The following is a 14,768-nucleotide window of genomic DNA, read 5'->3' on the forward strand; positions in this document are numbered from 1 at the left end:
GCCCGCTTATGTGGAATTGCACGCGTACAACTTTTCCACTGCTTTTGCTCTACAGAACCACAGCCTGACCGTTGGAGAACCGCCATTTCAGTTGCGGGGCCCTTCCCGCCCGGGTGAGGGGCCGGCGGCCGGTCACAGCTCGACCCCCCCCCCCCCCAGCCCCGGCGGAGCAGACTCTCCCCACACCGGGCTGTGGCCCAAGGCCCCGCCGGCCGCTGCCTTTAGGATTCGCGCCTGCATTTTAAGGCTAGAAACAGACTGTTAAGGGAAAGGGGCGGGCCGGGCTGTACCACCGCCCTCAGCGGGCTGAGGCGCTGAGCCCCGCCCGGCAGCCCCCCCCCTCCTCCCCGCCGAGGTCGGGGCGGACAAGCTCTCCCCCCACCCCACCGCCCTCCCGCCCGCCGGGCTCACTCGCAACCGCCGCTCCAGCTGCCCGAGGCGCTGCGCCCACACGGAGCCCGGGTCGAGCCCGCTCCGCGCCCTCATCCTCCCCGCTGGCTGCCACAGCCGGCACCCGCCGCGCCCGCCCTTTGCGCCCCGCGCCCGTCACGCTGGCCAATGAGAAGCGCAGCTTGGGGTGGCTACCCGGCTGCCATGGTGACGGGAACCCGCCCTCTTCCCACCTCAGCGCTTCGATTGGCTGGGCCAGCGCCTCGCGCCCTGCCCGCGCGCCAAGCCCCTCCGCCGCCCGGCCGTGAGTGGCAGGGTGGCCCACCAATCGTCTCGCAGTGAGGGACGGGGCGGTGCCCCTCGAGCCCGTGAGGGAGAGCGTTTGCCCCCTCCATTTCACGGAGCGGTGGGCGACCCTACGACGAGTAGGGGCGGGAGGTGGCCCTCCGTCCGCAGCGTCACTGGGGATAAATCACCTCAGAGGCCGAGGATGAGGGTGGAGAGCGCAGGGGCAGAAGGCAAGGCCGGGGCTCCCGAGGCCGGTGTAAGGCTAGTGAAAGATTTCGCCTCAGAGCCCCAGTTCCTGGGGACAGGGGCGCAGGCCCCGCGTTCAGCCGCCACAACAGGCGCCACAATCCTATACTGGCCACAGGATTTTCCCCAAGCAGCTGGTCTAAGGCAAAAAGGGCCACAAAGAAGATTAAGGGATAGGAACATATGTTACACAGAGCATGCCAGGGCTTGTTCAGCCTAGAGGAAAGAAGGCTGAGGGATATCTGATGCATATGGATAAATACCTGATGGGAGAGTATGAAAACAACAGAGCCAGACCCTCCTCTGTGGCACCCAGCAACAGGACAAAAGGCATTAGGCACAAATCAAGACATGTGAACCTCCATCTGAACTTAAAGTACATTTTGGTTTTGGTTTTTTTTTTTCAGTGTGAGCGTTGTCAAAATGCTGGCATGGATTGCCCAGAGAGGTTGTGGAGCCTCCGTCCTTGGAGATACTCAAAACCCAACCAGAGACAGGCCATGGCAACCTGCTGTAGCTGACCCTGCTTTGACCCTGGACTAGATGACACCCAGAGGTCCCTTCCAGCTGCAACTATTTAGTAACTGTGAAAAAAGCCAGGGTCTAGGGCTTGTCTTAGGAGATGGACAAAGCCTGCAGGTCCAGCTGGTATTGGAGGCCGAAGACGCTGCCCAAGACAGGAGCTATGCATTCAGGCTATGGCTGGGGGTCTCACACTAAGGCTTCTGAGGCCAATATGTGACATACCTTAGTAATATTTAGTGCTCTATTGTATTGCAATGAAAGATCAACATTATCTTGAAAGCAGTTGTAATACTGTTTGGCTATTAAATATGAAAGCATGCCAGATACAAACATGTCAGCTTCTTGGAAGTGGGAAATAACACTATTTTTGCACTAGAGGAATCCAGTTCTGCAAAACAGCAGTCTCAAGTCACTGTCTGCTGAGCATGGTGAACGTGCTCTCGTACAGGCAGTAGAAAATCCAGAGGCATACAGCAGTGAATCTCTCTGTGTTTGGCACAAGAGGGATAGCAATCCTTTACAGAGGAACCCAGCTGCTGCCCATCTATCACAGACCAAACCAAAAAACCTTCTATCAACTGTCTTCAGTGATAGTGCTACTTCCTCCCATAAACTGTAGCCTCAGTTTTAAAAAAACAACAAACTGACTGGAACCTCTTTAGCAGTTCATCCTCGCAACTAGTCCTGCATTGGTGGAAAAATGAAAACCGACAAATGCATTTAGGCTAAAAAAAAAAAAAAAAAAAAAAAAGTCCCAAAGCACTGCAATACTGAGGATGGTACGAGATGTTGGCACTAAGTAAGGCAGACAGGATTTTCAGCGGTTTTGGGGAGAGTATTTAGTAGCTTGGGGGTGTGACTCACAATTCTTGACACAGAGCTGTGTTTTTTATATGCAATGCTTATCCTGCAGCAGCAATCAAATCGGAACAATGTTGCTTTCCAGCGTAACTCAGCCTCATCTCAGAAGGATCATCTCTTAAGTGTAATGCTTGATCTCTCCCCTACTGTGGGTTTCACCCACTGAGATTAAGAATCCAGTTTCTGTAGGCCGTAACAGAGAAGACTTAGTTTACTATCACTCTGACTTGGAACTAGTAACCCAAAACTGAGCATCCCTGGACTACTCTTAATTTAGTCATTTCTCTATGCACACCTGAAAGTCAGACAGTACTGAAAACTCAGTCCCATCTGTATCAAAAAAAACCAAATCCAAACCACAATATGATCTGTGACTCACCATAACAGCAGCAATTCTCTTTTGGGATCTTCTGTCGATTTCCAAAGCTCAGGAGAAGTTGCTTGATGGGCAGGGAACAAAACTGTCAGTGAGATCTAGGCAAGAAACAAATAAAATCCAGCGATCTTATGGAAAGTCTGCAAGGCTGTATTCCAGCACGTCTTTCTACACTGATTCTCTGCTTTGAACAATCTTGGTTTTTTTCCCCCAAACTTGCAACTCCCAGCTTCAGCATTCTGGTACGAGTCATCCACTATGGCATCCCCAAAGGCAGTAACAAGAAACAAAATGGGTAGAAAAGCACTTGTGAAAGATACCAAGAGAGAAGGTTGCTATCCCTCTTGTGCCAAACATGGAGAGATTCACAGTGGTACGCCTGCAGATCTTCTTTCTACTGCCCATGAGATTGCTTTCAACACACTTGGCAGACAGTGACTTGAGGCTGCTGTACTGCACACAGCCTTTCATCTGAACCTCCTAAAACGTTATCCAGTGAAGCTCTAAGTATTTCATTCCACATTTTTAGCAAGACATCTGCTTCAGTAGCTGTGGGTCAGTTCTGAACATCCACATGTTCCTAAGAATAAACTGAGATTCTCCGAGCAGGTCTATTGCACTTTGGACTCCTTAACGAGCTTCCCTGCCATTACAGCTGGGAAACAAGTCGGCCGACTCCCAACTGTTAATCCATGAGGCTTTGCCTTCTGGGCCGCACAGCCACTAACTGACCATTTGAGACAGCAGGTCATTCCACAAAACAGGACGAACAGTCAGATGTCTTACCATTCTTATGATTAAATACACAAGTTACTATGTGTGTTTTAAGAATATTCTTGGTGAAGCTCATTTTTTATCATGACTATTTCTCATGTTGTCTAATTGAATTAGGAGGTAGAGAACAGTCTTGTTTATTCTGCTGCTTGTGCACTCATTGCTTGACCTACAAACAGCAATGTGTACAATCTAGTATATTCATTATTTCAGTAAACAGGATGTATACTATGGACTTTGTCCATTTCTTCATTTCCCTGCCTTCTCTGCAATTACCAGCAAGACCATAGTACAAACAGTACGTAAAAGCAGTTGGAAAGCAGTGTATTGTGGGTGATGGGTGCCAAAGGGAGAATTTGACAGAGGTTTAACATCATTAAAAGAGTTTTTGCTGGGAGCAGCAGACCTGGCTGCATATGCAAATGTAATTTCACACACTTACCACCATAAGGGTCACCATCAGTTAAAATATCAAGAGCTATGCTATGAAGGATGACAACTTGTGTCCCTAAAGGAAAGCAGATGCTGGCTGCACTTTCAACTGCATCATCCTGCTGTGCTTACTTAGCAAACCTGACCTGAACTGTGCAAGGTATAGCTCAAAATTTGTTTTCCCACTGAAAATGTGTTACCACTGCTGTGTAATACACAGCTCCTCCCGCACAGCCTGGAAAATGAATGTTTCTGTGACAGTTCACAGCTGCAACAACTACAGTCTCATCAAGTAAGTCACTTTTTGCTTGTACCAGTTCTTTGCTCTTCCTCTGATGGAGGGACTACCATACAGAAGGACAATGGATTGTTTCCTTTTTCTTCTAGACTACATGTTCTATATTCAAAATTAAAAGTTCTTTTAGGCTGCTCTCACAGTCAAAAGCTACAAACTCAAAACACGGATAAGATTCCCCTCAGTCATGCCTCGAGGTCCTGGCAGTCATTTCCTTCCAACTTACTGAACAGCACTTCTGTCTTTCTGTGGTTCCTTCAGCTTCTTCCTGGCCTTTATACACACATCTCTCATACAAAAATCCAGAACGTCCTCATTAGTGATTTTGAAAATTCTGAAGTCTAGACCCCACAACTCAAAAGATTAAGGTACTCACCTGGAAAGAGACATAGGTGGCTCTCAATCCTGGCTCCAGTGGACGTTCAGCTACAGCAGAAGGCATCTACAGCACTTCAGTGGGCCCTGGTTCCCTTCCCCCCTCTCCCCAAGCAGAGCTTGAACTGTTGCCTCCCATCAAGAGTCAAGTTATCTAACCTTATCAATCCAACAATAAAAGAGGAGCACCACCATTTCTAAGGCCTTTAGCTCAACTTTCATTCAAAACTACACACTGAATTTGAGTCCACCCCTCCAAACTTCCAGGTCAGTCAAACTGATTTTTTTTTTTTCAGAGATTTGACAAAAAGTTATCCTGTCCTTGTGTTCAAAATAAAGAGATCAAATGACTTTAACCACAGCAATCACAATGGAGACACTGGTTGTAAAACTATTTACTTTTCCAAAAGAAGCTGCGTTCCAGGTTTCTCTTCACTGTTAGAAATACAGCTTGCACTTGAGGAGGATACACACACAGTACGACTAGACTAGCCCAGGTAACTGACTCCACCAAAACTATTTCGTAAGTTGCTGGTTAAATCACCTCTTTCAAGTCACTGCTACAGATATAAACAACATTAGGTCAAGAAATGCTCCTCTCTGATCAATGAGAACCAGCCTCCTTTGTTGATTCTCCACGTAAAATTAATCTGAGGTTTTCATCTATTCATTATGCAATCCTCTGACTTTGCTTGTAAGCATATTTTAAAAGGACAGGTAAGGCAAAACATATGAAGAGCCCCTTTGGTTTATGAATGCAGAATTAAATAACAAACAGTACAAAAAACATTTAATGCAAAGTTAAATACAATACAAACTTTATTAAAAATAGGTTGCAAGTGAAATACAGTAGAAATGGGAAACTACAGCAGTTTTGATGTTTTTCATAATAATGCACAGACAAATATGAAAAGCACTTTTACACATATTCACACTTGACCCGAATGCCCAATAGCGGCCAAATCCACTCCACTGAAGGTTATAGGTATTTTTTTTTGCTAAGCCTTTTTCAGATTCTAGCAGCAACAGTAATTCAGCCACAGCATAAGTTTTTTTTCCTTAAGAAAAATTTGTCACTGTAAGGCTGCTAGTGTTCTCAAGATAAATTGGGAGAGGCTTGCTTTTCCTGATTAACAGACATAGCAAGCATGCAGATCCTTCATTAACACTTTGAACCAGTTTAATCTTCTACTTCATATTTAACAGGTGAAACGGTAAAAGCACACTTTCAAATAAGAAACCTGAAATACGTAAAAAATATTTACACTCCAATTTTCATTAACTTGCATTTATTTATCATACAACTCTTATTAAAAGTGATTTCTTTCCTAAGGCAGTGAAAGTCTACCCCTTTGTATTTGGAAGTGTGCACAATTCCCTAAATATATATTTATAAGAGAACAATATGATACAGGAAAAAAAAAATCATCTAAAGCCAATAAAGGGCTTTGTCAAATAGAAAATTTGTTTGGAATCACAATATATATTGTCTTAACATCACACAATGAGAAAAATTCTGATGAGGTCCTTATTCCCAACATCATCAGCCACATACGCATAGCTGAAGAAATAGCGGGAGGAAAAAGATTAACAATTTAAAATTAAATAAGGCTATTACAGTGTGAAAAAATAGCTTGAACTGCCAGAAAGATTTTCAGTACAACAGTTGACAGGATGTCGGTAAAGCCAGCTAGACTAAAGGAGAGCTCGCTAGCACTGCTTCCTCAGTGTGAGCAGAGACGGTTCGCTGCCAGCACACCATCTCTGTCAACGACCGCACTAACATTCACACTCCCAGCAGCAGTATCGTATTTGATGGTTCACACTTCAGTCTTTCTCTCTAATGTGCCAGTTCACTTCTCCACAGAAAAAAAGGAAAGATATTGCTGAACTGATAATAGCAGACTTATCGATACTGTTCCACACCTAATTGCCTAATAACTTCTCATCTACCTTTCTCAGAAAACATACGCATCTCTTCCGCCCACCTTGGAACTGGAATCATTACTCCTCGCCTCTAATACATTACGAACATTTTGGTCCTAGCTGATGAAGGGCCACTAGTGTAGCCTACTATCTATTGCTTATGTAATTTTTTAAATGAAACAACTACCCAACGGTTTTATCTTCACATTTTTGGAAGTCTGAAGCACATATAGTGGGGATGCATCAACATACAGACTTTTCCATAACTACAGATAAATTCTCAGGCAACCATTTTAGACCCAACAAATATGTAGGACTAGAAATGTTTTTATTCCAAGGTTCTACCTACAGAATGTGTGTTACTCCAGTAATAAGCAATGGTAAGATCTGTATTGATATGCTGAGCATTCTATGAACACCCTACAGTATGTCAAACTTGCTATAGTCTTATTTAAGGTGGCCCAGATATTGGCTTCTTATCAAACAACCTAAAATACTAATTTCTAGTGCACAGTTTAGTTTAGGCAGTTCAAGCTATTCTCACTCTCTCTGCTCAGCAGCTAAAACAAAAGTGTGTCTGTAAAACACCAGGAAACAGAACTTATCTTTGACAAGTGCTACTTGGTCTGGTGCACAAGAACTTAACCCCCAAAACAGAAAGGAAAAAAAGTTACCTTCACGTGATTCATATCTTTAAAATTTTACAGTGCTTTCATTGTATAAACCACAAGCTCCTGGCAAAGTAATCAGTTTTCTTGCTATTGCAACATCTCTAAATCTTAATTAACAGTCTTAGATATAGAGGAATCAAAGTCACTCCTTTCAGAAAACATTCATTTTCTGTTCATTAGTAGTGTGCCCCCCATCTCAATCCCTCAATTTAGAGATCTTCAGTTACATCTGATAAGGTGCTTTAATCTTACTTTGTGTTCAACTCGTTTTCCAGTTCCATTAATTTCCTAGAAGCTTTTACTTTATTGGATACATCCTGACCCTGTGAAAAAAGTCGTTGGCGTTCCCTGAACGTCAAGTTTTCTGGTGCTCCAGGTAAATCTGTATCTTGACTGGAAAGGGAAAAAAAAAAAGTCTTTGTTATAATTCTTAGCTACAATATCCTTAAATATAGTAATTCTTAGCGACATGTATCAACTGACAGCTTTTTTGAATACAGCAAAAGATTCTCCATTTAGTGTTCTGCAAGGTTTTGTTCCCCACGCATACCTTTAATTCTGACATTGTGCTATCACTTAGGCAAATTAATAGCTCATGACCATCTCTGGCACATAAACATGAATGAAACTGCTTGCCAACTTTCAAAGCGAAGTGCAAGTGTAAACTAAGGCTCTATCTATCTTAGCACAGCATTGCTGTTATGGCTAAAGTAGCAAGCCTCTCTGTGGTGGCACGCGTCTAGGAAAAAAACTGGAATACTAAGCTTTTATGTCTTGGTAAACAAAGCTACCAGTACTGAGGTGTGCTCTAGCAGCTGCAGCACCTCTGTATTTCAACTACTGGCAAAGCTTCCGAGTGCAATTGTTGCCCAAGCTCTTGCACTTATCTCTTACTGTTGTAGAAAACCAACTTTTGTATTATGTGTTTCTGACCACTGCAGTGAAGATCTCAAATCATTCTTAGTTGCAGCTTTAACAATACTTTACATATGTGATTAACCCTCATACAATAAAGCTTTAGTATATATTTCAATTTCTTGATCAGAAGAGGTTTCCCTTTTAGCTCCAACAGGTCTCTGCTCTGCACACTCCACTGAAACATTAACTACATTTTAAAATGCAGCAGCTGGGCTAACAGCTTCTACAGCATCCTAGCCAAGCCCAGTCACATCTTCAGTATGCTACACAGCAAAGCTTGCCACTCACACAGAAGATATAGCCTGTATTACTAATGCTTATTACAAATTTGGTAAGAATCCCACTTGAGAGCTACTGTTCAGATTTATAAATACACCTAAACCAGTTGAAGTTGTTCATTTATAATTATCATTCAGTTTACTCAGTTGTAGCACTGAAATTTGCTGCTATGAAGTAGTACTTCAGATCACCTAAAGACGTGTGGACAACGTCGCTGTATTTTATAGTAACCCAAGGTACTCCAGAGCTCTTGAATAGCTCACAGAGATAGAATAACAACAGTACATATTGCAGAAGTTAGCCAAGTCAGGTGTATAAAAGTTAATGGACTCCTGTCTGTCACCTTTTAGATCTTTTGTCTCTTGGATCCCGATACACTTCATGGGCCCCAACAGCTGCTCCTGTAGATCCAGTGTATGAATTTATTCCTTATGCAAAAGAAAAAGTAAGTTGAAGGACTGCAGTTACAACACAGAAGTTTTATATTGTATTTCTTCAAAAAGGTGCAGTGCTTCTTTCAAGAAATAATCTCAAACTAGAGTCAGAAATAAATTTAGTGTGTCATTTGAAATCTGGAATATTTAAAATCAGTAGTACTAAATTCCCCCCCCCCCCTCAAAACAGCTATAATTTTTTTATTCCTAATTTTGAGTCAGAACACATTTTGTTTAGATTATCCAGCACGAATCAAATCATGATCTTTATCTTATTATGGCTTACTGTAAGACAAACATTACAAGTTGTTCAAGGCGATTGACAGAAAGAGCAACACACTTCATTACCCTGTAACAAGCTCCACAGGAAGCAAGTTAGCTGCAGCTGCTCCCTTTATGAGGCTAGAAGTAAGCTAAGATTAGTATATACGATCTTTGCAATTCAGCAGAGTCAGAATTTTTGTCTGTTTAGTCTGATTAAGTAAACTGTATCATTCAGAAAACCCCCCATTCCCCCCTCGCCCTTAAATTTAAATTTCAAGCAAGTTATCTTGCAGCACTGCACCTTTAGTTTAAGTTGATACAACACACAGATTTTACACATTGTATTAATTCTTTCTAAAGGCCACAAGACAAAACCTTTTCTTTCCAATCAATAAGTTGAATAATTTCATTTATATTTAAGACCATACTCTCTTAATAACCATCCGGAAAAAGTAATAATAAGTATCAGCACAATACTCAGATTTGTCTTCAGACAGTTCTGGTCTCAATATTGTACGTGTTATGTCTTGTGAACCTTCTTTGGTACAAAAGGAAATGTTTGCTTCTTCCACTGGTATATGTAATTTCTCATAAATAGTCAATAAGAGACCTATGAGGCTGGAACACAGAAACTAATTTAGCTAGCATGTTGTAGGCTACATTTTTTCCACCAAAATTTTGTAGCAGGCCAAATCATACTAGGTATGCCAGGCATATGGAAGTTTTTCTCCTTTCAGACATGAGTCTTACATACATATAAGTACTCCCTTCCCTACTTTGACAATTCTGGATCCATGTGCTGTGGTTCACACTTCCACCTGGCTTTAGGACAATAGTTTTGATTTGGGTGTTGGCTTTTTTCTTGGTTAGTTGACAGACTTGATGGTCTTAAGAGACCCAGTGGAAGAAGGTACGAGAGCAAAATTTGCAGAAGCGTGGTTTACTAGAGTTAACATTCAGAACAGAAACGAGCTGTAAAGGACAGTAATGCAACAGAGTCAGCGAGATGGGAGATGGTAAACTGCACAGTGAATTCTGCATTTTGTGCAAACGGCTTTGTACGTTACGCAGGCAGTCTTCATAGAAGCTTGAGCAATCAGGTGAAGTTAACCTGTTCTCATGGCTATTTTAAAAATTATGAAATAAGAGTATTCAGAATTAGTTGTATGGTTTATGAATTAGGTTATTAAAGGCGAAGCATCATACTACAATATTCTTTAATTGTTACCAAAACCCTAACCAAATCTTTGTAGAAGTCCTTCTCATTGTTTTCCAGGGAAAAACAAACGCGCGCACACAAAAAAATATCACTGAATGTTTCGCTTTCCTGAGATTCATTTTTCCGTTAAAATTAACAGAAGGCAGGAGTGGGAAGTGCAATTACATAGGAAATGGCATTCTGGGTTGTGGATGATGGGAGGCAGGAAGAGTGGTGGTGCCAGCTAGTGACCGATGGTTCTGCAGTTACTTAGTTCATCACATGTACAGCCTTCCAAGTGCCAAATAGGGAAGGGAAGCAAGGGCCTTTGGAAGCCTACATGTTGTGACAGAAGGCACATTTTATACTCTGTCACAGTCAGTTTCAAGTAAGAATTTCTAGAAAAAGAAAGTCCTTTGAAAGAAGAAGAATTCAGTACGTACAGTACAAAAATTTCATGTCAGAAGCCTGCCGTTTCAGAATATTCCTAAGAGCAAGCTGACAACACAGATAGTCGTAGTGTTTAAAGAGAATCTTTTCCATGTTTCCTGCCTTTCTAGAATCTTATTTTAACTCATTAATTCTGTGTGATATAAGGTACTCAAAAGCTAGAGTCCTTCTGATACAAAACTGTGATTCGGGTTCACTGGTTGTGGGTTTATCAGTGGGCTCACATGGATGGTAGGTAGGCACAATGGAATTATTTGCCCTGTAATGGTAGCATATAGCAGGTAGGGTACAGTGTGTCTACTTACACTCCAGTCCAATGACAACACACTGAAAAGCTAAAACCTTCCCTCACCTTCATTTAGGATTTGGAACCTATGACAGAGCCAGACAGGAGTGACAGAGGGGCTTGCAGGATCCATAGGGACTACTACATCACAAGATCTGAGAGGCAACACCAGGGTAAATGAACAGGTTTGGGGTTTTTTTTCCCCCCTTTAAACGACTATCAGTGTGGATACTTTTTATGCAGCTTGGGTGCTGTACTGACCCCGAACAGCAAAACTGCTAAGCATCAACTCTATCAGTTGGACAGTAATTACAACTGAGCCAAACTACTGTCCCTTCACCAATATTAAAACCACCCAATGCTGTGAAAAGCTTCTCTTTGGCACGGGAAGCAGTCCAACTGCAGCAGAGGCTAATTTGCCCTGCAAAGGAAAGGATACCTTGCTGGAAAACGATGACTTGAGCCTTAATTGAAAAGGATGCAGACAAGAAGCTCCGAGTATCATGTACCTGTATGGCCTCCTACATATCCTAAATCAGATTAATACCCTACTACAGCTGGATTAGAAGTGCTTCTGATAGCTGGAACCTCTTCTGAGGCTTGTATGCTCCCTATGACCAGGGGACACCACACTTCTGATTAAAGAAAGCACATGATTTTCATAATTTGTTACATGGCCAAAAAGGTGATCAGGTATATACCATATTGTAGGCTTCCACATTTGTCTTTGAGACTGGAATCCAGTAAACAAGTTAGCCATTTGGCTAGAAGTCAGCATAAACTCTTTCCCTTGCTACCCTTTGCATTTTAGAAGGACGATTTGGTCAGCTGGAGTTGGTTGTCAGGCATTTCTTGACTTCCAGTACAAGTAAAAAGAACAAACTATGGGAATGTCATGGCCACCATTCCCTTCAGAAGAATATAGAAGAAGAAAACAAATGTATGAGAAGTGCTGGCAGATGCTGCTATTTAAAGACAAAATCTTCTATTAATAAACTGCAAATTTATTAGAGTGAGATCTACACAGACACATACTCAAAGAGTAAAGTATGTAAGATTCTTCCTATACGGCAGCAGCTTAAAAAAATTTAGCATGGAACTTTGGACTGAATTAGCTTTGAATTCATGAGTATAGCTAAATTAGTACTCTGCAGATAAAATACAGTGCTGAAGTTACTAACAGCTAGAGATCTACTTGAAATGAAACTCCATTATGGTTGCCCTCTTGGAGTTATAGAAGAAACAAGATGAGCAGACAAAGAATTTCAGGGGCATAGAAGGGGAGGGAAGGAGTAAAGCAAAAGGCACGAAGATGAAATTTAGATTTTTGTCTCTCTTTGCAAGAAAACTGCACTGTACGAACCAGAAGTAAAGGAACGGTGCCTAATCCATGAAACTAACTGCATGTCCTATATGTCTCTTGGTGCTTGTATATGTAAGAACCACATCTACAAAGGTCATTTTTAAAGCCATTTGCACACACTATTAAAAGAGAGAACCCTGGTACCAATAACAAAAGCAGAAGATAAGCTCTGTCCATGAACCCATTAGAAAAAGTTTCCTGTGTTCAAGAAAGGTGCACTTCCAGCTGCCCTGAGAACCCAGGGGTGAGTCATACATAACAAATCACTGAAAGATACAGAGTGAAAGCCAAAACCAACAGTACTTTGAATTGGTTGAGTAACAGTTAAAATAATTTCCGATTCATCGTCTGAAAGATGGAATTTCTGCTTTTTAAGAGTTTGGATAAGGAACAAGGAAATTTGAGAGATCAAAACAATGAAAAATTGGAGGATTCATATTAATATCAGGATTTAAGTTAGATCACCATAGTGAAAAGTGATAAGTGGGGAAAAAAAGTAAATCACAAAGTCAGTGATTCAATCTACAGCACCAGAGTTGAAAACATGAGGATAGTTGTGTAGAGACGATTGATTTCATGGCGTCTACCTTTAGAGCTGCTGGCATGGATGAAACTGTGTTTGTTTGGTGGGGGCGGGGGCTGGCTTTTTTTGGCCGCAGTACTGTTGGCATTGACTGGAGATGACTGGAATGAGTTGGAAAGAAAGAGGCCATCTGAAACTGGGCGAGGCTGGCGGGAGGGCTGCTGTGGCTTAAGGGTGGCAGGAGGAAAGTCACCATAAGATTTTCTTGTGCTGGAGTACTTATCCTGACCTGCTAGATTGGAATCCTCCTCCTCCTCATCATCATCATTGTATGCAACAAACTTGGCAGTATAAATCGTGTCAGGGGAGAGGACCTGTGTTTTGAGGTAAGAGGTGTTTCGCTGAGGTGGGGGAGGAGGAGCGTTAGATGAAGGGGTTGGGGATGGGAGTTCATATTCCCGTGGAAGCGGAGGTCTGTACAGACCAGGCTCGTCAGGTTCCAGTAATCTTCGTTCTGCTTCATCGTGCTGCCTGCGCCTTTCAGCCTCTAAGCGACTGTAATACTCCTCTTCCTGTCGCCTCTGCAAGTCCAGAGGAAACAGAAACACAGTGGTCAGAAAGACAGACGTTTCAATCTAAGAGAGATTTAAGTTTTCCATCACTGAGCTACAAACATCTTTTTTTGTCTCCTTTTCTGGCAATAAGCAGAGCCATCTATATGGTCTCATACAAACAATACTTACTACTATGAAAAAAATGGCAGTCGTCCTCTAACACAGCATTTTGCTGTTATTTCCAGGTTTACCACTGCCTGTGGTAACTAAGGCAACTACCTGTGTGAACTAAGGGCAAGTCCAGCATTTATTACTCAAAATGTAACTACAGTTAATAAGGGGTAGATTTACTACAGCTGTAGAGAATCTGTGGGAGAGGAAAAATAACTAGAATTAACCACCACCTTAAAAAAGGCACTTTGTAATTCTGCTGCATGATTATACAATGTAAATTTATCAACAGAGCCTTGGAATAGATGACTCCTAACAAAGCTTCTAGTGTAAATACCAGCAAAACTGCTTTCACGTACAAATCAAGAACTTTTCTACAACAGACATCAAATAACTTTTTAAAAAACACTCATAAAAAAACAAATTAAAAAACCCTATGCTAATGATATTTATATGAGGCTATTGACCATTTAAAAGGCCATGAAATATCTTCTATGTATTTTTCCAGTTTAAGACTTTTTTTACTGTTTTAAAACTAAATAGCATTTAATTCTGTTCAGCTCTTGTCTAAGCCACATTGTAAATTAATACAAGGGTCTATTCAGTAGTTTGTTTGATAACAAATGAAAACGTGTATTTGGAAACCATATGTTACACAAACTCTTTTGTCTAAGCGTAGTATGACTTCTGCTGGGAATATATGACATTTTGAACAACCATCATTTCTGGTTTTAATCCACATGTTCAAAAAAAATCCACCTTATCTGCTCGACACCGTTGAGTCAGTTATCCTAAAAAAATAATAAATCAATCTGATCTTGTTCATCTAGAGCAAAGACATGAAACTCATCTCCTTGTACTACTCTAAAACCATTGTAGCAGTCAGATGGTGCCGAGTTCTGAGTTGGTAGATGTGTGAGTGTCTCAGTTGAGATCTGTCAGTGAAAACCCTTTCAAGCCTGTGATCCAAATGTCATTTGGCTGCGTCATCGTCAGAAATTAAGAGAGCCTTGGTTGGTTTTTTTGGTTGCCTTTTTTAACTTCCTACAGTATATTTTTAAATACTTTCCTCAGTCCAGATACACCTTCCTCACTTCCCACCTATCACCACCCCCAGCTTAGCTTTCCTCTACTCATCAACCCATACTGCTTATGGAAAAAATCTAACA

General features: G+C 41.8%; 2 protein-coding genes across 29 annotated transcripts in view; both read right to left on the reverse strand.

Annotated features, from left to right (window-relative positions):
• Nucleotides 1-2,763, reverse strand: part of KIF25 (kinesin family member 25) — a 43,940-nt gene extending 41,177 nt beyond the window's left edge. For 2 of the 3 annotated variants that reach the window (XM_075043355.1, XM_075043357.1), the window contains exon 1: nt 412-494. In XM_075043355.1, the coding sequence (XP_074899456.1) occupies nt 412-486 (75 nt within the window). In that variant the 5' untranslated portion in view covers nt 487-494. Of the gene's footprint in view, nt 1-411; nt 495-2,689 lie in introns of those variants that run through there. The other variant, XM_075043356.1, reaches the window with a different exon arrangement.
• A 2,600-nt stretch (nt 2,764-5,363) lies between these two features.
• AFDN (afadin, adherens junction formation factor) overlaps nt 5,364-14,768 on the reverse strand; it is a 133,266-nt gene continuing 123,861 nt past the window's right edge. For 12 of the 26 annotated variants that reach the window (XM_075043369.1, XM_075043363.1, XM_075043359.1 and 9 more), the window contains 3 exons: nt 12,939-13,455; nt 8,700-8,784; nt 5,364-7,552 (listed from right to left, as the gene is read on the reverse strand). In XM_075043369.1, coding sequence (XP_074899470.1) covers nt 7,408-7,552; nt 8,700-8,784; nt 12,939-13,455 — 747 coding nt within the window. In that variant the 3' untranslated portion in view covers nt 5,364-7,407. Of the gene's footprint in view, nt 7,553-8,699; nt 8,785-12,938; nt 13,456-14,768 lie in introns of those variants that run through there. The other 14 variants (XM_075043377.1, XM_075043372.1, XM_075043376.1 and 11 more) reach the window with 4 other exon arrangements.

Source organism: Buteo buteo, chromosome 12, assembly GCF_964188355.1.
Source record: "Buteo buteo chromosome 12, bButBut1.hap1.1, whole genome shotgun sequence".
In the NCBI taxonomy this organism is placed as follows: Eukaryota; Metazoa; Chordata; class Aves; order Accipitriformes; family Accipitridae; genus Buteo; species Buteo buteo.